At 46.3% G+C, this 23,519-nt stretch overlaps 1 protein-coding gene across 3 annotated transcripts in view; it reads right to left on the minus strand.

The window, feature by feature from the left end:
• The window catches only part of RAB11FIP4 (RAB11 family interacting protein 4), a 116,295-nt gene that overhangs the window by 48,014 nt on the left and 44,762 nt on the right, over window positions 1–23,519 (minus strand). For all 3 annotated transcript variants that reach the window (XM_032199498.1, XM_032199495.1, XM_032199497.1), the window contains exon 3: window positions 19,406–19,494. In XM_032199498.1, coding sequence (XP_032055389.1) covers window positions 19,406–19,494 — 89 coding nt within the window. The remainder of the gene's footprint in view (window positions 1–19,405; window positions 19,495–23,519) is intronic.

Genomic DNA, 23,519 nt, shown 5'->3' on the forward strand with positions numbered 1-23,519 from the left:
GAAACCTTTGACTGAAGATTGTAATTTTTATCTGTGCAGTCTTACCTGGTTTACAAGTAAGTCTCTTCTCTACCATGGAGAGACTCAGCATGCTCTAATACATAACCTTAACTTTTAAGAGCATTTTGTATATTGATTCCAAACGTATGACTCAAGCTTGTTAGCTTATAATCTGCTAGGTTAGTAAGAGCTCCTAGGGAGCCAACATATGGGTGTACTTATGAGCATGTTAACAGCTGTAGTAAAGTAGCTAAGTCCATTACACTGAGCAATGGAGTTGGTTGTACTCTTTTCCTGTTGCCAACACAGCAATTATTAGGGCTGCTGTGTGCTTCAGTAGACTAAAAGAACTGGCAGACCAAATTGATCCCAGGAGTAATTCAAGAAAGACAGAGGAGTTACACCAAGAGTCGTGGCCCACTGTGTTCCTCTCCTTGAAACCCTCACTTGAAAACATTAGCTATTTGCAGGCTGGAGTCTAGGCTACTAAATGGTAATTAGACAGCTACATGGGAAATAATTACCTGATTACGAGATGATTAATTAGTATTCTGTCAAGATACGATTATCCTGGCATCTACGGAATACACTGCATTTCTTCTTAGCTCCTTACAAAATGATGACAGCAGCATAAAGCACTTCTGCCCTAAATCCCTACAGAAAGGAACAGCAAAAGAGCACAGACAGCAGCACTCAGCACCCAGGGGTCTAATGAGGCTAGAAATATGCATGGCAGACTGACATAGTCCAGTCCTGTGATGACAGGTCAAAAACAGACAAGGAAACAGCTTCACAAACAGCAAGAACCAAACAGGATCCTACCTGCACCATCCCTCAAATACACTGAGCCACTTTTGACCGCAACCTTACAGTGGGAGACAAGCAACTTCTGGCTGCCTGCGTATTGCAGTGTAAATGCCACACTTTGTCAGACAAAATCAAGCCTTGCAGAATTTTATAGATGCCTACAGGGACTGGAGGATAACAGCACAGGTACCTCTGAGGGCCCCTGAAACTCCAGTAAAAGGCAGGAAGGCTGACACGGCAGGGAGAGGCGAGATTTACAACACAGCTCCTTCTAACAGAACACAGCCTGACCTAATTAGTTGAACGCCTGTTTGTACAAGGGTGCAGCAGACCTCTAATGGCCCCCTTGGCTGCTTTTATAAATTAGAAGTAGATTTGACACCTACAAATCTTGCTGGGCTGGTAGCTTCATAAAGTAGTGCAGGTGAGCAAGAAATTAATTTGCCTTCAGCACCATTTGCATCAGAGCTTTGATCCTTCCCCGGTCGAAGCAGGGCAGCCCTGCTTTGCACTCTGCCTTTCACCCAGGCAGGCTCTGCAGAACAGGGGAACAAGAAAAAGCATTCTGGAAAATGATCAGCACATGAAATTTAGTAACAAATTCCACCTACGTGCACAAAGTACTGCTGAGTTTTATACGTGCTCAGATACAGAAGCAGTGTCAGCAGACAAGCCACTGGGGGAGACATGGGTACGGGTCCCCACTCGGTGACAGGCATCTCCGATGACCCCAGTGACACGCAGTCACCTGGCTCTTCAGTGGACCAGCCTGATTCTGCCACCTCTGACCTGGGCCTTATCAGTGGATAGCTCAATTTATCTTCTGCAAACTTGGGCTGAATAACAATTTCCTAGCTCCCAGAGGAGCTATGAGATGAATTCATTAGAGCCTGTGAAGGACTTTGATAGTATAATAATGGAATAAGTATTGTAGATAGTTTTTATGCTAATTCATTCATCTACATATCTGTGGCTGCCTCCTCCAGGAATTTAACAGATACATGGCGTGCAGAATAAATGTCTCAGAAGTAACAAGCCTCTGTACCAAGCCTGCAGCTCATTTCCATGTCTTGCCATGTGTGTACAGCCGCCCTGCACCTGCCCTACCAGGACAAGTGAGACCTCCTGTAAGATAATGGAAACTGACTGAGCCATGAATGATGCCTCTTTGTGTATCTCCTGCACCAGCCTTAGGGGGAAAGCATCAGGATGGCAGCCCCTTGAAAGATCGCCTGGTGACAAATGCTATGCCTGCCCAGCTCTCCGGGATGGAGATGTGCAGGCAGCCTCTCGCTGGCTGCCCTGTTATTCCAGTCAGCGTTTTCCTCCTCCTGCACACAAATACCATTACAGCTTCTCACATTCATACCTTCTGCTGGGCCAGAGCCGCTCAACCCCTCAATTCCAGATGAACCCAAGTGCTCAGGTGCCCAACACCATTGAAAGGGACAGGAATGGAGTCCCCGTGCATGCTGGTGACACGAGGCCTCCCAGCTGCCACCTCCCTTGGAAGACTCAGCATTGCAGCCTGGGTGCTGAGCACACTGCAGTGAACTTTGCCCCTGTGTTACCCCTCAGCTAGACAGCTCCCAATTAACGACTTTGTGTCAGCCCAACTGGCTCTAGACAGTATTTTCAAATGTGACCACTATGAAAGGAAAAAAAAAAAAAAGAAATAGGTCAAGAGGATTATGCAGGGTGACTAATGATTGCTGCATGCTGGGCTGAGATGTGAAGCCTGGCTATGTTTTCAAAGGTGTATAATAATATGTCCTGGTCTGACCTGTGGTGCTGTTGACACTTTTTCTGAGTTGATGCCTTCTCACAAATGCCCATTAGGCTGGAAGCTTGGACGCCCCCCATGAATGATGGCAGCGGAGTGGAAGGGCTATCAAACTTCGCAGAACTCCCATTAAGTTTCACTTCATTTCTTAAAAGCCAGGCAGGAGGACAAGTATTTAGCCATCCAGGCCTTTTGGAATTGTTTGCTGAGGAATGTGCCCGCTGCTTGCAGGCTGTGGGACACAACGTGTTAATACTCAATTCCCTGGAGCCGGGCAACAGGAACGAGAGGAGGGGGCTGCTCTGCTTGGCACGGCACAGCTGGCACTCAGAGGCAGGGGAGCACGCTCTGCCAGCCAGCTTGCCATCCAAATAGCCAGAACTAATAGTTTTATCCTCAGCTATTGCTGAGCTGAACCCAGAGCTCCCTACAGGGACTCCTGACCAACAAGCGATGTGGCAGGCTCAGAGAGCCATGGAAAACAGCGTTTCATTTCTCTCAGAGCCCCTTCACGGATGAGAGTGTAAGGACAATCACTGAGAAGCCTCCTTCACAAGCACAGACATACCAGGAAAAACATAACCTCCAGTTCAGCTGAACTGCGAGGAAGATCTGGAAGCCATCTCACCTCAGGCGCTGGGGGCCAGCCGGCACACACGGGCTGTCGGCAGCCGCCGGGTGGCATGAGGCGAGAGCGGCTGGTGCTGGGCCTCGAGCAGGAAACAGTGGGTGCAGAGCTGCTGGGAAAGGCAATGTGCCGCCTTCAATTCATGTAACTTTTGTCAGAAAACTGCTGGGAAAACTCCTGGCTATAGGAGAAACGTGCAGCTGTGCAATGAAGCTGAGGAGCGCAGGCGAAGCTATGAGGGCAGGAATGCCACCGAGGCCTTCCCAAGGTGCCCTGACAGACTTCCCCCTGCACCTGGGTGACTCCACATCTGTACAAGCAATGAGGGAACTCAGCACGTACTCACATCTCACAGACACCTTTCAAATAACCTCAGTTTTAATTCCCAGGAAGTTCTACACAGTCAAAGAGCAGAAAAGCATTGCTGTAGCAGGGGCAGTCCTCTGTGACTGACAGGGCGCAGCCCAGGCAAGGCCTTTCAGTACAGACTTCAGGCTCCCCGCCTCTTTCCTCAAGGCACTGCTCAAAATTTAACAGAGGATCAATTTTTGCCCCATTGTTAGGTCTCTGCAATCGTAGGCAGGGAAGAAGATTTTTGCACAAGCTCCTTGATTTAGACCAACCGAAAAGTGACAAGAATACTTTTCTCGCTTTTTTAAAGCCTGCCTGAGCCCACAGGCTGATTGCTCTGTAAATCAATCTCTTTTCCAAATGTAAAATCTCCCATTGCTCATCCCCTGTCTTTCATCCTAATTAAATACTGATGTGAAGTAATCAGCATTATTGTCAATGGCTCTGGTACTGCCCAGACACTTCTGAATATAAAGTATTAGGAGGAAACGAAGCCAAAGAAGTTTTTCCCGCAGACAAGCAGCGTGGACAGAAAACACCCATGTGAAGGGGTGGAAACACCACTGACCCAGGCAGGACTTCTGTAGGGCACAGCCATGACTCCAGTCCCAGCAATTTGCAATATGAAAAGAAGTGGGAGATTTAAAAGAGCTGAAGGAACAATGCTGCCTACACTCGGGGAGTACTGGCCCAGTGTCCTGTGAGAGCACTGATAGCACACTGCCATAGATTGCTGCTCTGCTTACCTGCTTGTAAGCACCACGCACAGACAGGAGCAAACCCACACCTTGCAGTACTGCCAGGAGCTCTCCGCTGGCTTTGGTAAGCCATCAGCCATGGACAGCCCTGTCTGCACTGCGAGGTGCCCGGGCAGAGGCCCTGGTGCCACGCTGCTCCAGCCCTTGGGCCTGGCCCCCACATACGCCCCTGGCACAGCTCCACAGCTCAGGGTAGGTGGCCATGCAACTTTTTTTATTTTTTTCTTCAACAGAAATGCTTTATTTTGCCTCAACAAACCAAAACACGGCAAGCTGTATGAAGCAAATTTGCAGGCCTATGTTTTATACTTTAGCAAGGCACCCGGTGGCTGCAGGGCTGGCCTGGCTGGGGGCCTGCAGTGCCCATGTGCTGCAGAGAACAGGTCATGGGAGGGCCCCTCTCTGTGCTGGATGCGACACAGCTTCCCTGCCACTGCAGAAGAGAGTCAACTGCCTCCAGTTACCTTTCAAATTCTGTTTTCATAATCTGGTCAAATTAAAATACTGAAGTGGTCTTACATGCTGATCTGTGCCCTTGGCACTCACCTCTCCCTTCTTATTAATCACATTCAATACGGAAGTGTTTAGATGCCATCAGAAAAGAGCTCCTGTGAGGCAGCGAGCTGTCAGCGGGGGGGAAGCTCTGGGACCCCACGTCATCTAAGAAGCAGCTACAGATGGTGAATTACCATAGGAAACAGAAACGCGTGTGGTCCATGTGGTTCTTGTTACCACGGGCTCTTGTGGAAGTGGCATGAGTGTGAAGGCAGCCCCAGCCTCCCTGAGCAGACCTGTGCAAGCTGTGCTAACAGAGACCAGCCCAGAGCAGACAGGGAAGCATGCCCTCAGATAGTCTGAGCTCCTGGGAGCTGATTTGGGAGAGTCCATCCTCCCTCGAATATCAGATTCCTTAATAAGAAAGAAGACACTGCACGTAAAAGCAAGATACTTGCATTCTGCATAGTTTAAATCCAACTAAATATGAATGTTTGGTGTGTAAGTATTGATATGCTAAGAAGAGTGCTGGTTGCTTTCCTTTCACAACTCTTCCTTCTAAGGTTAAGTGCTCCTGTTCTTCCAGGGGAGAAGCAGAGTGTCCCATATGACAGGCACTATACAATCAAGTTTCTTTCTGTAAAGGTTTTTGATCTAAAAAGATTACCTACAAGCTAGAAGAAAAGCATGTCACTCAGCAGCACAGCAAGCAGCACCCCGGCTCTAAGTCAGGAAACATCTGACAATTTGTTCATGGGGAAAAACTAGTCATCTTTAATAGCTGTAAAGAAAGTGACTGAGGACTTTCCCCAGCCCTAGAATTTTGCTTCACAAAGCATGAGTCAGTGTTGTCAGAACGTTTCACTGCTAAAGCTTTTCTTTGTAGACTAGCAGGGCATTGGTCATGCTTGGCAGGGCATGTGCTGTGGCATCTGAGTACAAACTCTTTCCTCTTTGATTTGAGTACCACAAAACGACATAGGATGTCTCCTGATAGCAAAGTTTTGCTTTGGTGCAGTAATCTGAGAAAGCTTACTCAGTTTTTTTTCTTTACAGGCAAGGAAATGTATTAGACAACAGGTGAAAACTGAGTTCACTACACAAGACACCCTTTGGTAATTTCCCAGTAATATCTCACATTTAGCTTTGCAATGAGACAAACAGAAAGGTTTTATGTCAAGTTTCAAAATACTGTGTAAGTACAAAGCCAGCAATTTACTCTTTCACTTACTGACAGCTTCGCAGATGAGAAACTTGTGGCAGCTCCTGAAGCTAGATAAACCCCATAAAGAGTGATTCATAAAGGAATGGTTGTTCATCTTTGTGCTCAAGAGTTCAGAGGTAAACAAATATTTATGAAAGGCAACGTTTATCTACTAGTCTCACAAAATACCATGCATTACTCATGTCAGATCTCAGAGATGCAGTAAAATACTGACTTCATTCATTATTTACGTCTCCTTCCTCACTCTTCCACAGGGTTAAAATCAACTTATAAATCTTTCCTTGGAAGCACCTGTGTGAGTTCACTAAAAAAAAAAAAAAAAAAAAAAAAAGCCCAGAATTGCAAACAGTGTTGGTTTAAGATAAAATTTTCACAGACTCTTAAAGCCCAAATCCCATGCTGATGTAGGTGACATTGATTACTAGTCCAGAGCCCCACGTTTTTGCAGTACATGTGTGTATAGCAAGAGTCCTGCTAGAAAGGAAAGGAGAGCACCAACAAGGTTCTCCGTGGCTTTTCTTCAGGACATGCTATTTGCCCCCAGAGGTAAAAAAGCAAAAGCAAAGTCACAGCATGCAGGTAGAAAATACATGGTTCCAGAGCTCTGATGGACATGGTCTAGAAACAAGAAAACAGAAGTTTCTGGGTTGCTGCTGATAAGCTGGTCATCTTGGTTTCTGTTTTGTTATCATGAACAGACTCAAACAAACAAAAACAAAGGAACACTTATTTTTCACTTTAGCCACTGGCTTCATATTTGTCATACCAAACTCTAAAATTCCTCTTCCAACTTCAGCAATGGAAATTTAACCACAATAAAGACTTATTTGGCCTAGAGGTTGGATGGTGCGTGGGATCCTTTGGGATAACTGGTACTGGACAAAGTTAAACATTTGCAAAATATCAATTTTCCATAAGCAGCAGGTGAGCAAGAGAAACCATCCTAATTACAGCCCAGACTTCTCCCAGTTGGTTTTCCTTTTATTCACTAACCTTTAATCTCCTTCTTTTCAGGAAGCTTTTCTATCATATCTTTTTGTTGGCCTTAGATTTACTTTCCTCTGATTTGTAAGAATTCACTACCTCCTCTCTTTTTCCTTCTTTCTTTCCTGTACTCCTGTAAATACCCGTTAAATAAGCTGTTTTTGCACACCAATCTCCTCAGCGTGCAGAGCTGGGGTTTGCCCGCACTGTGCTCAGGCACTGTTCTGCACTATGAACGGGCGAAGGGAAAGTAGGACATTAGTTCTTCACTCACTCGTGATGTGAGCTCTCCTGTACAATGCACTGAGGAAAATTTCGATTGAGCACATTGTAATCATTTTGAGCCTGCAGGCCAAATACCATCAGATATGCCTAGAGAAAAAAAAAAAAAGGATGTAACTGGTCTATGAAATATTCTGAGGAGTTCAACAAGAAGCCAGTGGGGCAAAGATCCTAAGAGACAAAACAGTCTAAAAGTGTTTTATGGCAGAACCCCCTTTCAAAGATCTAAATATGAAAAGCAATTTTAATTCTGAAATTTAAAAAACAAAAGAAGACCCCGGAGGAGATGAAGCTGTAGGAGTTATAAGGAGGCACTATAGAGAAAAAGTTCCTACTCTAACAATCTTAAGAGCTTACAGAATGGGAAAAGAAAACCCACCAGGAACATATTCTCATTTCTTTCTTACTCTTAGGTTGATTTTCACCATCTAAGAATATGACCAACAGTTCTTAATGGCTCCCAACACCCCCCTTTTTCTGGACAGGTTCCCATCTTCCACGACCATGCCTTAGGGCATCGTAACCATATGGTCCATCTCACGATTAAAGACACATGCCCCAGTTAACCCGACCAATCTTCCTCAGTGATGTTAACATTCAAGGACACAGTAATTAAAAACTGATGGGAGCAGCAAACAGCAACAATTCTTTGAACACACACATGCCAGTAAGAAACATGGAACAGTTCCTGATATAGAAAACTTCTTGCGGGGGATATAGAAGAACACTTGAGGCTCTGGCAAGCCCAACACATCCTCGCTGCAGCTTGGAGAAAGTGGCAGCATATTCACTATGTATCTGTTAAAAAGTTCTGCCCATTTAAACGGAGTTAGGTTTTGTATGTAGTGTGATAAATACACTTCTACCATGGGCAAGAAAGTTTACGTATGTATTATTGCCTTATTCTATAAAAATGTTTGGACACAGCTCTACAACAGAACTATATCGCATTCATGTAACTGGGCTGAAACTACCTAAGGGTAGTTTTGTTTTGGGAGCCTACATGCAGTGAAAGATGCAGAACAGGCTTTCAGAGGATAGGATTAAATTATTTACTTACTACTTTTTCTGTATCCTCTCGCTTGGAAATTGTAAATAAAATAAAAAATTCCACATTTACTTCAGCAGAAACCCTGTCACGGGTTAGATATCCTGTTACAGCCAAGAACAAATCAAACTTTTGGAAGTCGAATTGTTTGTTATCATACTCCTATTTGCACAGACTGGGAAAAGCTCCACGGAATCACCCTTTTCAATATGCTTTTTTTTTCTTTTCTTTTTAAACGGCACTGTATCTACTTCATGCCTTCCCAGTCATGTTAATTTGAGAGCAGGCTGCCAGATTCACACTGTCAGCCCAAAACACTCATCAGCATTTGCATCTACTCTGTATCAACATTGCCATGGCTACATTATTATTCCAACTTAACCTTGCTAGCAGCTTATCACAATGCCATGTACCAAAACAAGCCCAGATCCAGTGTACACATCCACCCAAACAAGCTGCCTATCTGACGGCCTATGCTCCAGCTGATACCCAAGCCAGCTGGGTAATTACAGGAACAGCCTGGGTAAAAAGGTGTGCCAAAGAGCAAAACTCCTAATTAGCAACACCTCTCAGGGGCCTAATTGATCTTGCCTGGATTTCTGTAAACTTAGAAGATGTGACAGTCAATGATTTCTTTCCTATTTCTCATCCATTCAGACTGTAACTCTCGAAGCAAGCCCTGCTGCGCTCCCCTTCTAAAAGCTGCCTGGCAAGGTCCTGAGGGCACCAGCACCTCGTGCAGCCTGGAAATCCCTCAGGGACTGCGGTGACCAGAAATAAATCAGCTCCGTTCCACCCAGTTCCTGCTGAGTTTCAGCAGCCTCTTCTTGGCACGAAACTTCTGGACAGAAGCTGTGTTTCTTTGGCATCCTTACTCCAGCCATGGCCTCCGCGTCCCTGATTAAAAGAAGGTCAAGTAGCCCACATCTCTTTAATTTTTAATCGCAATTTCATGCTGTTATTTCAGCTGCTGGAGGCAGCGTAGCACAAATCCCGCAGGAGCAGTTCCTAGATACTCTCTTGTAGGCTGGCCTACTTTCCCTTCCTGTTGGGTTACAAATTGCTTATCACGGCCCTGATGTGTGGCGGTGCTGGGGAAGCGTGCCTCTACCCAATCACATAAATGCTCCACTGTAGCATGTAAAATAGTGCATTTTGATCCTTCTCTGGCTTCTAAAAATAGACAAGATAATCAAGATCCAATTTTTAGCTCTGTGAGCCCAGCTGAGTACAATGGTGTAATGTTAAGGGTAAATTGAACTGACGAACTGCTCAATAAACCTGCAGGTGGGAGGCACTGAACTGGGAAGGCCGGAGCCCACACAGCTTTGGGGGGGATTTTGGGACATTTCAAGGGCTGGGGGTGAAATGAGAGAAGGAAGCGGGAAAGGAAAAGCAGTGGGCAATTTTATTACTGTAATGGATAATTCTGGTGGCACTTCCCGAAACTACTGAAATCAAGCATTTGAGCCCTAAATAACTGCAGGCAGTCCAGCAGCAGCTGTGTGACAGAAATTCCTATAAGATCCTCCTAAGGAGGATTGTTTTTTTTTTTTTTAATGTAGGTGGGAAAACCCTGGCAATATACAAAGCACATTTTTTTGTCAAACAAGAGAAGGTTCCTCCAACAAAATACGTTGCTCTCAGTCTGATCAGAGAGACTGAAGAGCAAAAAGGATGCAGGGAAATGCTTTTAGGTTGCTTGTGCAAGGAGGGGTTTCAGTGGCTTTGTTTAGCCCGACCACCTCTTTGTGGCAGACTTTCTCCCCACAGTTTCAAAACAACCTGGAACGTGGCTTTACCAACCAGCTCTTACAGGCCTACACAGACCTTACAGACCTTTCTCCCAGTTAAAAACAAAATCACCACAACAAAAAATACCTAAGCCCATACTTTTTACTCCAAAGAGGTTTTATATTTCAGTTTCACAGCCTTCTCACTGAATATATTCAAAGAACTCTCTGTGTTCTCTTATCTTCTATAAACACGGCACAATTCTGCCTGAACAGCAAAGAGAAAAGAGGTGAGGCAGAGGAGGAAATAAATACAAAGAAAAAAAGAAAGAGCTAGTTTCAAGTTTATGATCTGGAGGGCAAAGATAATTTCATCCCGTCACACAAGTGGCAAGAAACCCACAGAAACCTATATGCACTGTCTCCTACTTGACTACTTTTATTACAGATACTTTGGTATTTCCAAAAGAAATATATCAGTGTCAGGACTGCTTCACCACCCTCTGACCGAGCAGCTATATTTCTATGACAAGAGAACAGGACAAAGTGAGTGCTGTCATAATGCTTCTGCTTATATTGTTGATAATGCCATAGTCGAGACACACAAGCTAAAGTGGATAGATTTGCATTACAACAAACAACAGGTAAAAAGGGCTAAACCACAAAGTCACACTTACCTGAAGGATTAGATCAGTAGGGACGCAACTTCCTCGACAGAAAGGCAGCAAGTTTTAGCTTTCCATAATTTCACAGCCTCTACCCAAAGCCTGATCCGCTGCCCAACTTCGTTTATCCACAGAGAAACAAGATGGGAGGAACATTTTGCCATGGCAACTGACAATTCCAGAAAACCACCCCCAAAACTGTGCTCAGTCAGAAAATCAGCAGATGAAAAGCTTGAAGATAACACCTCAGAAAGAAAAAAAAGGCACGGGAGAAAATGCCTGTTAAAGAGAGGTTCTGTCAAAGAGAAACGTGACGGGCTTTCAAATGGTAAAGCTTCTGAAGGTTGCACAAAACCCTACCTGGGCCCCAAAACAGCAAAATACTCAAAGAAGAGGCAAAGATACCAAGAAATATGGATGCATGAGGTAATTCTTCCTCAGAGGCCTGGAAGAACACTGGCTGTAGCTTCACCTGTGTCTGAGCAGCAGCAGAACGGCCACAGCTCCGCCTGTCTGAAGCCCCCCAGCAAGCACAGCCCTGAGAGGTGGCACGGGTCGACTGGGACAATGCCACGTGTGAACAATTTCTGCTCCCTTGCTGATTTACATTTCTATTACAGGGGAACAGCAGTTCACCTGCAGCAGCAGGTGGTTACAATTCAAAGCAGGTAACTGGCAGAATTTGGACAAAACACTGATATAAGCAAACTCAGCCCAGCTTTCCAGCCCCCCAAAAGACAGTGGTGAGCTGACCAAGCAGCACTGCACCGAGATACAGCATCACAATGGTGACAGAAGCTCCAGCAGCATCTCTGATGTTCCTCCCCAGTGCCAGGCAGACCCCTGCTGGCCCCAAAGACAGCGGGATTGCATCTGGAGGGAGCAAAACCCATCTGCTGGGGTGGTAGGGCAAGAATGAGGTGGGAAAATACTTCTCTCTCCCTAGGAGCAACTAGATTTCAAAATACTTTCTTGTCCCAGCTCAGGATGAGAAGGTCAAAACCTCAGATTTTTTTGAAAAGAAAATCCAAAGCACATTTTGAGAAAGGGACGAAATATTTTTGGACTGGGCCAGAGTATTTCACTTTTTCTTGTATTATTTGGTGTGCTTTTTATAAAACAAACAAGCAGAAACAAGTCCAGGGAAAAGTAATTTACCCTCTGAAGACATCAGCGTGTGATGTTCCACCAAATCACAAAATTCAAGCTGGCTTTGAAAAAGAAAATACTCCTCAAACAATCTTTTCTGTGGCTGCTTTTGGAGGAGTCAGCATTTATTTTGTTGGAAGATGCCTGCCTTGCCCTGAGTGCAGCGCTGCTCATTCTCCATGCAGCAGCTCTTCAGGGCAGCCTTTTGTAGTCAGCTTGAGCAGCCAGAGAGGTAGATGATTTTATGCAGGTGCTCCGTACCAAGGACACTTTGCATGTATGCACAAACATAAAAAATATAAATCAGAATATTGCCAGGTGAAAGCAGGCAATTTCCATGTAAATTAGTCCCAAATGGGTGCACGCTGCGCTTTTCATTGCTCTTGGTAATTGTTCACTGGAGGTTTCTTGGCAGTTGTAGTTAATGTTGCTTTCCGATGCTTGGAAAAAAATAGGAAAAAAAATGAATTGCTGAGTGCTGCCCTTAGAGGTTACAATAAACTTCTCAGCAGTGAAGATATTGCATTGCCTATGTATAATCCTATCTCGTCCTACCTAGGAACAAGGGCTTGTTTCTCTGTGACTTCACGGCTGTGCTGTATGAAGATTTTGGACAGAGCTGAGCTTAGAAGTGTCCTCCAGCAAGGGATTCAGGCAACAGCCTCCTCAGGAACAAACCCACAGTGTTAGCTTAGAAGGGTAGTCTAGAAGAAGCTCAGGCCTTGAGCAGTCTTTCTCCTGATTTCAGCAGGGGCTGGATCAATCCCTAGGCTGGGTCCCACAGAAGGCATCCCCTGAGATGTCGACTAGACACATTTCCCATGGGACACAATAAAAGCGGAGGGGAAGGAGAATCTGGCAGATTTAGGAGCATCAAATAGAAGCCAGACTTCTAGATTAGAAACAAGGGAACCTTCTGCTTCCTTTAGCGTGCCCAAGGGAGACACTCGAGCCAGAACATCCCGCAGCTGAAGCACTGGGGACATGCACGTCCCGCGTCCTGACTGCTGCAGCAGTGAAGATGCAGCCTCCCCCCCAGCTTGAGGAAAGATGTTAAGAATGACTTGTTCGTAATCACAGCGTGGGTCCCACAGTGACAGCAGGACAGAAGAGCCCACCAGCAGCTTGGAAAGGGAAGCAATTTGCAAACATACGCTGTGCTGATTGCTGCGTAGCACAAACACCCCGAGAGTCCCAAGCACAGGGAGGTAAGGCTTCACACGCGAGGCTGACACAGAGCAGCGACAATGCCAAACACACAATGGGAGCCAAGAATGACAGTGTGGGGGTGGTGGAGAAAACTGCAGGCTGATAAGAAACAGAAAAAAAACAAAGCTTCAATTTGCTGTGTTTAATACTGCTTCTCCTGACTGCCTAGGTTGTGTTTTTCTCTTTGGTATCAGTTGGAAAGATATTTCCAACTTAACATTGTAACTGTTGTTTCTGTTAAGGTGGGAGATTTGGGATCCTTTGCCCAAACTTTGCTTCAGCCTCCAGAAGGAAGAGCAGTGAGCTGAATACAGCAAGGGTACATGAATCCAGTGCGATCCATGTGGGGAGTTTCCTTGGGGGCTCAGCCACACCAAGTCTGCACCAAGGACAAAAAAATCAACAGTCAAGCTCTGGAGGATGTGTGGTGCTCTCTGTAGCAAAGATCTGTTTTAATCTGTGGTGTCAGGTTAGCACTGTGCCTTTACTCTTTTTCATGGTGGACACTGCCCTAAGCTTCTGGGAAACTAGAAGTGATAAAGCAGATTTCTCTTGGGCTCGGGTAAGACTTGACGTCTTTACTTACTCCTCTCTTCTGAAGTGACCCAGAGGGGTTTGTTCACCAGCAAAGTAGCATTGCTGCAGCTGCCAGCAAGCCTGGTGAAAGACATGTCCTCAATAGGGAAAAAAAAAAAAAAAAAAAAAAAAGAGTTTTGCTTAAGATGCAAACCACAAGAACAGAACTGCAAGTTTGAGTTTAATAAAATACTCAACACTTTCCTGGGCCCTGCTTTGCAATAAATATAAGAGACAGCACGGAGATCATAAGCGCAATTCCATGCTGACCCAGTGACCTACGCAAACGGCCCATCACCTTTCCTTAGTCCCGCGGTGTCTCAGACTGCTATTCCCTTCCTCAGCCTCATGAAAAACGCATTTGGATCTCTGGCTTTTCCAGTGCAGGTAAGTCCCTCTGTCCTGCCATAGGTGTTAGCAGACCTCCTTGAGCAACTGGTGGGAAAAAAACTTTTTTTCGGAAGCCAGTGGGGGACTCCTAATTGCTGCTGAAAATAATTTCAAAGCAGCAGATCAGCTAGTAGTCCCCGTTCCATCCCAGAGGCAAACACAATTTATTTGTCATGTTTCAACAATTTTTCTGCTGTTCATACAGTGTAATTAATCACTTGGCAGGCGGGTGAACACACACAGGACTGAAAAGGCAGCTCATTCTTTGACACACAGCAATCATCCTGCACCTTGTTAAGCAGCAGACTCCCTCTTATTTACAGATGACAGCAGCAAGAAAAAAAAAGGAAAAAAAAAAAAAAGGGAAAACTGCAACTACTCAATACTGCACCAACGAATAAGAAACAAACAGCCTTGTTTAAAACAGGCAGCCTGCTATTATTGGAGCTTACAATAGGCTCTTCTACTGGGTTTGCATGTACAGCACTTGGGCATTGATTTCAGATGAAGAAGCAATTTCTCTTACATAAAAATGCATAGCCTGTCTCTTCACAAGCAGCTACTCAGGTACCCTGATACCTGGTGAGAGGCTCTAAGATCTTTCATTCAATCTCCTCTCCTGTCACCCACCCAGGTGACCTAGATTCAGGCTCCATTCAAATCTGAACAGCCAGAATATGCCAGCTGAAGTGCTCCAGATGCTGGTGCAGATTCCCTTTTCCCCAAAGTTAAGACACCTGGAACCAGGCAACTGCTTCTCTGTCCTGCCGGGAAGTCTCGGCCAGGGAGGTGCGGATGCAGCCAGCCTCATTCCCCTTTGGTCCTGTGGCCAGTGCCCGCAGCTGGCTGGGTGCCCAGCAGTGCCCTGAGCCAGCCGTTCACAAACGCTGGGCATGGGCACTTTGCTTTGTCTTAGCTGGCTGAATCTGGGTCTGGGTTTCCACACAGGTACTTCAGCTGTGGACTTTGTTGGTTGGCATCTCCTCAAGGCTAGCCAGGGCTCTGCAGCGCTACCAGGAACTTGCTGCAGAGCAAATCCTGCCCAGTGGGCTAGGGAGACTTGGGGTTCCCTTCAAACCACAGCCAAAACTACACTTGAAGGCAGAGCAGCCAGCACTGGGAAGGGAATTCGGGGTGGGTAAGTCAGCTTCTGTCTTATTTAGAACATTTCCATTCTCTCTAAAGAGACAGAAATTATACCAATCACTTAAACTGCCTCAAAGAGAGCACATTACAGACTGAAACACCAAATCCAGAGACCCTGATGCATACCCAGGGTCCATACCCAGGGTCCTTGTTCACAGGTCTGGGAGTGGAGAGGCCCTACAGCTGCTAACTTGTGCTGTTGCGGAATAGACCTGCTTCCCCCGCAGTATTTATAACCCCGTTCTTAACACCACAGAGCACTTTGAGCAGCACTTTCAAAAGCTTCTCCTGCGTAGCGCCAGAACTTTGAGGTATTGGCGCAAGGTTGGCTGGGGGAGGACGAGCAGGGACCCAAACATTTTGTTTCGGGTCTGACACGAGTTTCCTAACTGCCACCCCATCCCAAGTTTCTTTGGACCAACTCTCTCTGTGTGCACGAACATTTTTGCAGCCTGATTCAGTCTGTGAGAAGTCAGTGAGACATTTCTGACTGATCCGATGGTCCTGTAGTAATTAAGTGCTGCCCTTTGCTTTCCGTGCATCATGCCTTAACAGACCTGAGCTCAAAGGACGAGTTATCTGCTTGCCTGACACAGCACACTGACAGTCTCTCATTACAGACCATTAGAAAACTTCCATGGAATGGTCTTTGCATTTTAAATTGCACAGGGTTTTTTTTTTCCTTCCCTTCTGGCTGTAGACATTAAAAGGTTATCAGTTTTTGTTCTTGCTTTCTGTGAAGAAGAAAGTAAAAGCAGACCATTTAGAAAATATTAAATGAAATGCCCCAACCTCCTGGTAGCTGGGGATCTTACCTATCAATTTAAATTAATTGCATCTAGTTGGTTGCAATTAAAGGCTTGAGTTTTGGCAGTTTCTTCTTCCCCATTTGTCTCAAAACACACAAACAGCTTGATCAGTTCAGCACCTCACTGTGGCTCCTGCCTTTACCTCGTCCCCCTTCTTGGCATTACCTTCACCCCTCCAGGCTTTTGCTTCATTTGGGGCTTCGAAAAGCTCCGATACAGGGAATAGGCACATGGGAGAGGAAGCCAAAGTGAAAGCAGGGGAAAGGGGAAATAACATGAGACAAGGACAAGTTTCCTTTTCCATTTTTCTCCCCCAAATCACAAGCACCTGAGAGTTAGACAGACATGCAAAGGGATGAAAATCAGATTGACAGGCAACTGCTAGTTGTGCCACTGGGAGCTGTACATAAGCCTGACTACAGCACCAGGAATTCACACTCAGTAAGGTCTGGGAAGTGCAAAGTGAACTTCCACGTGTTCAGTACGTGCTTCCTTGGGAGTGGAGCGCAAACCGCAGCAGCAGAGATAACCTCAAATCCACCCAGGCCTCTGAAGTTCTCCCCTATTTCACCAGAATGAAAACTGCAACTTTCTTCCTCATAGGAGAGGATCCTTAAAGCAGGCACAGAGCCGGTTCTCAGAGTTTTCCCAGTCTTTAACTGACATCTAGTGAAGAGTTTCTGAACTGCGCCTGAAGGACCAACCTGGAAACTAAATCGGACAAGACTGCCTCTGAGGAAAGCAGAGCTTCACAGAGGAGCAATAGCTTATGCGTGGGGTTTACCAAAACGTACAGTTTCCTGTCCTCTCCCCACCGTAACAACCTGTCTGCCGTATGGGCAGGCAGGGAACAGGCCTGGTTGTGCTCTGAAGCCATCAAATACTGCACTGGTCCTGGAAACGTGGGCAAACACAGCTTCTGGACTGCACCGGTGCCACCCACTGCACAGCCCATACAGGGTGACTGGGGGCACCAGAAGCCAACCCTGGAGCAACCAGTAGTTTCCACCCCAGCACTGTCATATGAACTCTTTCTGAACAGGCAGGGTCGCTCAGTGCCCCTTTCCTCTCCCAAGGGCACAAAGTTAGAATGGGAACCCACCAGCTGGCTGCTCTCAGGACCAGCAGGGCTCTTCTGGCTACTGGGTGGCAGGACTGCCACGCTTTGCAGCCCCCTCACAATTCACTTTCCAGCACCTTCTCTGCAGCCTATCTTTGGTTTACCGCAGGTCTGAAACCTGGCCCCAGAGGAATAAAGACCCAAGAGCCACGCCACCTGCCTTTAGAGTCAGACGGAGCCAGCGACATCTGCACAGGAGACACCGAGTGTTTGCAGAGAGCCTGCTTTCTGTTTTATAGCCTTTATCATCTCTTGCAAAACAGAGAGGTTGGTTTATGATGTCTATTCAGGTTACCAAGCAACAGCATTGCGGGCATCTATGTCATCAGTTACAAAACAATTTGGCTTGAGGAAGGAGCAGAGTGTTAGCGCTGTCAGCCCTCCGCTGCCTGGGTCCCGAAAGCAGCCTGCCACTTCCATCACACAGAAAGAGCCAACAAGCCCAGCCAACTCTTCCCTATTCAAAAAGTTGGTGTCCAAATTCTGCCCTTTTGTTTGCAGCCTTAGAAGGCTCCTCCTATCTTGTGACGGACATCATCTGCCTAGAGCTGAAGGAAATGTTTGTGTACCCTCTGCACAGTGAGAACCGTTCTGTGTATCACCACAAAGCAATGGGGACGGGCTCCGTGGCACTCACACCTCTCACCACGTGCTTCTGCAACTAAGTTGAAGTGCTGGTCCTAGGTATTCACGAGGATTACAAAGAAAATGTTAAAGCAGGATCCTGGTGGGGCCGAGTGATGGGTGCTTTCCCTATGCATGCAGTGGAAGGAAGGGCTCCCTGCCTCTGAGCAGCTCCAGCTCCATCCCTCAATAAAACCCTTTGCCAGTCCTTGTCCAGTAGCTCGCACCCCAAACTTGGCCCAGCATTACAAAGAAGCCATAGCTCAACTCTTCAGCTAATTACAGGTTCAACCCTCCTGCAGACAGGCCTGCTGGAAGGAAGCTGTCATCCCAGGACTTGGCCACAAATACCCATCTACAGCACTGCCTGCAGCCCGGTGGTTACCACACCTTGAACCCAGATCCAGCAGGGTACACCCTGGGCTCAGGCTCCTCACTTGGCCTCCACTACAGATCTCTGCCACGCTGACTCACTAAAATTTCCATCACACCACATCTTTGTTCTTCCTAGGCATCTCCCCACCACGAGTCCACTCTCTAATCACCATGAAACTCTTCTTTGTCATCAAAAGGTGCAGCTGGAGTTGTCAGAGCTCCCAGGCTCAGCTCCCAGCCTCTCCGAGCCACAATTGCTCTCACTGCCCCCTCGTTGGTACCAGTTCACATGAGGGCATCCGAAGCCACCTTCTGCTAGAAGCCTCCAGTGCAGAGGCCATAAATTGCTCACAGCACCTTCCCTGTTCTGCCTTCCTTTTGGGCATACTCAGCCCAAGGCTTTTCACCGGCCCTTCCCTGACTAACCACCTCATCCACGCACTCACAGATCTTTCCTCCCCTACAGGTGCTCTCAGAGGAACACAGATAGCAGCGTTTCCCTGCATGCTTATCCCTCACCTATCCTCGCTGTATGAGGATTGTTTTCACACTTTGTCACCTGGGAAGCTACAATACTTTACATCCAAATTGCACAATGACTTGCAAGTCTCCTAACACCACTGACATCTGAGTGCACAATGCCAACTGTGCCTTTAATCTTAAAATGCACATGGGTGGAGGTGACTAAAAACAAAGTAAAATGAAGGAGAGACAAAGAGATGCTTAAATGAAGCGTAACATTGTCCTGCCTGTTGTTGCAGACACTGGCAAATTATGGACAAGGACTTCTTTAATAGTTTGAAAAATTGAATATGGATATATCATACCCACCATCCAAAATATTATCGAGGTGTTTTTGCTTCTGCTTCCCAACTGCTGCTCAATCCCTATCTATTATCTGCAGAAGGTCTCTGAGGACTTGTTCACCTACAAAGTTTGACTGATTTAATTAGATCCCAATCACTCTTTTCCACTTATGTGGTGCCAGCAAGCTTTTATGTGATGGCTTCACAGACAAGAGAATACCAAGGCTTGTAAGAGCAGTGCTAACCAAGTCCTAAATTCTCTCTCGTCAGCTGACAGACAGCCTGTGTTAAATACAGCTTAAACCAGTACGGAAGGCTTGAATCTAGGAAGGAAGAGTCAACAGGCCAAGTGAAACAACAGCATTTATAACAACCCAACCACACATCACTCCAGAGACATTCTCAGCACAGTAAGATGAGGAAGAACCGATGCTTCTCCTACCTGGTAATAGTAGTCATCGTACTGCGGCTCATAGTGCTGAGGCCCAGAGTTGTCAGGAGACAGGACATCTTTCAGTAACTCTTCACAGCCTGGCAAACAGAAACAAAAGCAAATGGTCAGGCTGAGAGCTTGTCTTCCAGAGATTACATCGACAATGGAGGAAGAAACAGTTGTAGCTAGCCTGAATGCACAAAACTTTGAAAGACAGCTCTGGAATACGTCTAAATAGTTCTAACAGAGCCGTGCCTTCAGAGCTGTGCAGGGCACACATTCAGCATGTGACCCTTAATAGCTGCCATTACACTAATGCTGGCACTACTCTGAGCTGCAGTGAAACCAAAAGCTGCACACTGCCTGGCTTGGGAAGCTGTGCTGCAAGATGGAGACCACCCCCACCTAACCCCAGCCTCTGGACTTGCAGGCCTGGCACTAACCAGCGTCTGCTTGACATCAGCATCAGCAGAGCTGCTTCGGATTCCCTCTGGCCTAAGGACGGACTGGGCAATACCCAAATGTCACATATGCCTTCAAGAAGAGCTCTGTCACGGAGCATACAGCGTTTGGCAAGCAAATGTTCATGTGCTGCAGTCAGATCTTCAGCTTCTGTGTTTGCCTTTGTTAACAACCACACTAACAGCTGGAAAAATCGATGTCCGTATTTCCCCCAGTCCTTGTCTTGTCTCAAAACCTGAGACAAATATAGAAACACTCCAATCACCAAATGCCTCATTTCCCATTAATTACCAGTGACTGCACTTGGCATGTCGAGCCGCAGAGACAGTGCTATCAGGCCAGGTTATTTCAGAACAACCAGCCTACAGCCTTGGGCCTGAACTGCACAGAACCTCAGCACGCGTACATTTGGAAGCAGCAATTAGCCAGCAGCATTCCTCTTTTCCATCCCATCACTAACGCATCCATTTGCCCGTGACACGACACACTGATACTCATGAGGCAGGTGAGTCAGAGAAGGCAGAATAATGCAAGGAAGTGTGAAATGTAAGGATTTATCCTGGTAGCTGGCCTTCTCTCTTGCTTTTTTAAAATAATGAAGTAACATCTCCAGGGTTGAAGATACCTTGTGGTTATGGAGGGGAGTCCCTTACAGAAGAATTGAGTACCTAACAGGGAAGGTGACCGGATGGAGGATGCCCAACATTGGGGTCGATGTGTTTTCCCTGTCTCCTACCCACAGATGTATGCCAGAGGCACCACCAGGTGGATGAAGCCAGTGACATGGTGTGTGTTTTTTTTGCTTTTCTGGAGAAGTCAGCAAGCAAGAATTGTGTTACTGTCGCTTCCCAAAGAGGAGCTCACACGGGAATAACAATCCAAAGAGGTCATTTACCTTCTGAAAAGAGGCAAAATATTAAACGTTTTTGCCTTGAGACAGCATCTTTCTACATAACTTGCCTTGCCTGTGGCTGTCACATTTCCCACTTGCCCACAGTCTATTTCTTTCTCTTGGCTTTAGCATTATGTTTGTCAGCCTGTGCTTGACTAAGGGCACTTTCTAGTCCTCTTACAGAGAATTCAATTTACTATTTGTACCTTTTGACATTTATAACAAAAACTTATTACTCATCAAACTACCTCATGCCAGCACCCACTGTGACAGTCTTTACATGTATGGACTGCTTGCTCTGCTAAATGCTCTCTGCGTGATACGGAGCACGTACTCGTTAAAGTGAGTTATCTCCAGCAAAAAGGAAAATAAATGCCAAGTGCTACACAGCAGTGGATGTAGATTTGTGTAATGAAGGAGACGTGTTTACACAGTTCTAAAAATTCCCAGCTATATCTTCAGCTATAAGGTTAGGCCTTATTTTTCCTATTTCAGCTGTACTAACAGTGCTTCTAGCTAGACTTCTAAGCTGTCAGCCTTTGCTTAAGCCTGTTAGATAAGCGTACCACCTTCCCCAACCTTTTTCTTTGCTGGGCAAAAGTCACAAAGGCTTTGAAAACCTTTGAAAGGTACAAGAGGGATTTAACTACCAAAACCAAGGGGCATCATAAACCTCTCAAATCTGGAGTTTAGCTGCAAGGTCTTCTGTGTCCCCTCTTTGCTGCCCAGTTCTTATCTGAGATTTTTCCTGATCACAGTTATTCATTTTCCTTGACCATTAAGGTCCATCTCTTCATGATAGCCCTTGACCATTTAAATTCAAACCTATAATTTACTCAGAAAAAAACACAGGAAAAAAAGCACCGTCCCCTCCGTACCTAACCTACTTGGGGCAGCCCTAGCCACTTCTTCACAAGAGCCACCTGGCACAGGCTTTCGTGTCCTGGGCCAGAACTGCAGAAGCCAATCAAGCATTTGAGCCATTTCCAGAACATCACCAGGCACTTAATCCAATTTGTTTACCGAGCTGAAGAGCTCCATTTGGCAATCGGAGCCAAATCTTCCTTTTATTGAAATCACAGACCAAATTTCCATTGCAACTGACAGAGCCAGGACAGATTCAGGTTCACCTGAGACCACCTCCTCCTGCAGAGGTGACTTCTTGTTGGGAAGACATTTGAGCGTGCAGCAACCAGCGTCCCCCATGGGAGACATTTGCTGAGTGCAATTAATGTGCTGGTGTGGCAGCTTGGATCCCCTCATCCCGCTGGGAAGATTTGCATGTTATTACACCCGGCAAAAGGAGAAGAAGAAAAGAAACTGCTGAGAGGCCATTCTCCTTCAGGGTTACTCAAACACACCGCTGCCACCTTGCTGGACCTCATCCACCATCCAGCAAACCATGGAAAGATGCCCACTGGCTGCAAGAAGCTTAGGATTGTGCCACCGTTTTCACTCCACTTAAGAACTAGGTTTAATAACAAATAAATGTTTTGTTGCTCATTTTCCCTATCAAGACACAAACTGTCATCCCTAACCATGGAGGGCTGTGGTGCTGCTCTTTCCCCAGGGCCCAGCCCCTACCACCAGGACACTGGGTTTTGGCACGCAGTCGGTAAAGGCATCGCCTTTCTTGTCCAGTGTTTTTTTTGCAACACTGCTAATACATCTCACCTTTTGTTTCCCATATCTGGAGGATGATTTGAATTTTACAAGTACCCCAAGAGGTTTACACAAGGGGCACACCGTAAGAAGGGAACTGAATTAACCTGCAGTGTCTCAAATACCGTTCACATGTCTTCTTATTACCTGAACATATTTTGGCTTGCAGCCTGGGAAATGCCAGTGAGCAAAATGAAAGTGTCACAGTCCAGAAAGGAAACAGGAAAAAAATCAAGGTTTACTCTGGCACATCTCAGTGTGGAAACATGAAGGCATTGGACAGCAGCTTGTATAGGGAGCTGTCTGGTCAGGCACACAGGGTGCTTTCTGCCAGTATCTGTCTTGAGGACAAACATTTTTGCCCAGGCTTGCAGAACTGCCATGATCAGTATTTCAAGCCATGCAGCAGTATGCACCCAAGGCTAGAGTCTGTCCATAAATAACCCACTGCAAATACACGAACGAATACTTCCTGGCTACTTTAAGGACCTCCTGCACTGAGCTGTCCCATTGTTGCTATAATTTCATTTTCCAGGAAACACCAGAACTGAAAGCCACTTCTATGGCTGTTTAGAGATATTTCATTTGAATGCCTACTCGTATCACAAGATTTTAACGTGCTCAGTGGTGCTCTCACCCTTGCTATGGCTGGGAAAATCTCCTCATGCACGTTTCTGGGCAGCATTTGGCAAGGAGACCCAGCTCCACTGCAGTCAGTGAGGCAGCGAATGGAGGCGAAGAGCTAACCCAAGGGTGGTTTCAAGTCCTTCTATATTTTCTACAGCTGTGCAAAAGGATGTCCTCTGTGGAGAACACTCCTGCAGGGCTGTGCATTGTATAAATCACTGTGCAGGGTGACAGAGATTAGGAGCAACCTCATATCTGGAGGAGGAACTCAGTTACCAAACTGCAGGAGAGTGGTGAGGCTGCTGAAGTTTCTTTGGCTAGAGACACGCGGTGAGCCAGCACAGAGCCGGCTGCTCTTGTGCCCATCAAAAGACTGCTCAAGACAGCGGCGTGTGTCACTTCTCATTCACCAAAGCACCAGGTCACTCTCTAATGTGGTTCTGTCAAAATTACTGAAGTTAAAAACACATTTATCCAAAG

This window comes from Aythya fuligula, chromosome 18, assembly GCF_009819795.1.
Source record: "Aythya fuligula isolate bAytFul2 chromosome 18, bAytFul2.pri, whole genome shotgun sequence".
Lineage (NCBI taxonomy): Eukaryota > Metazoa > Chordata > Aves > Anseriformes > Anatidae > Aythya > Aythya fuligula.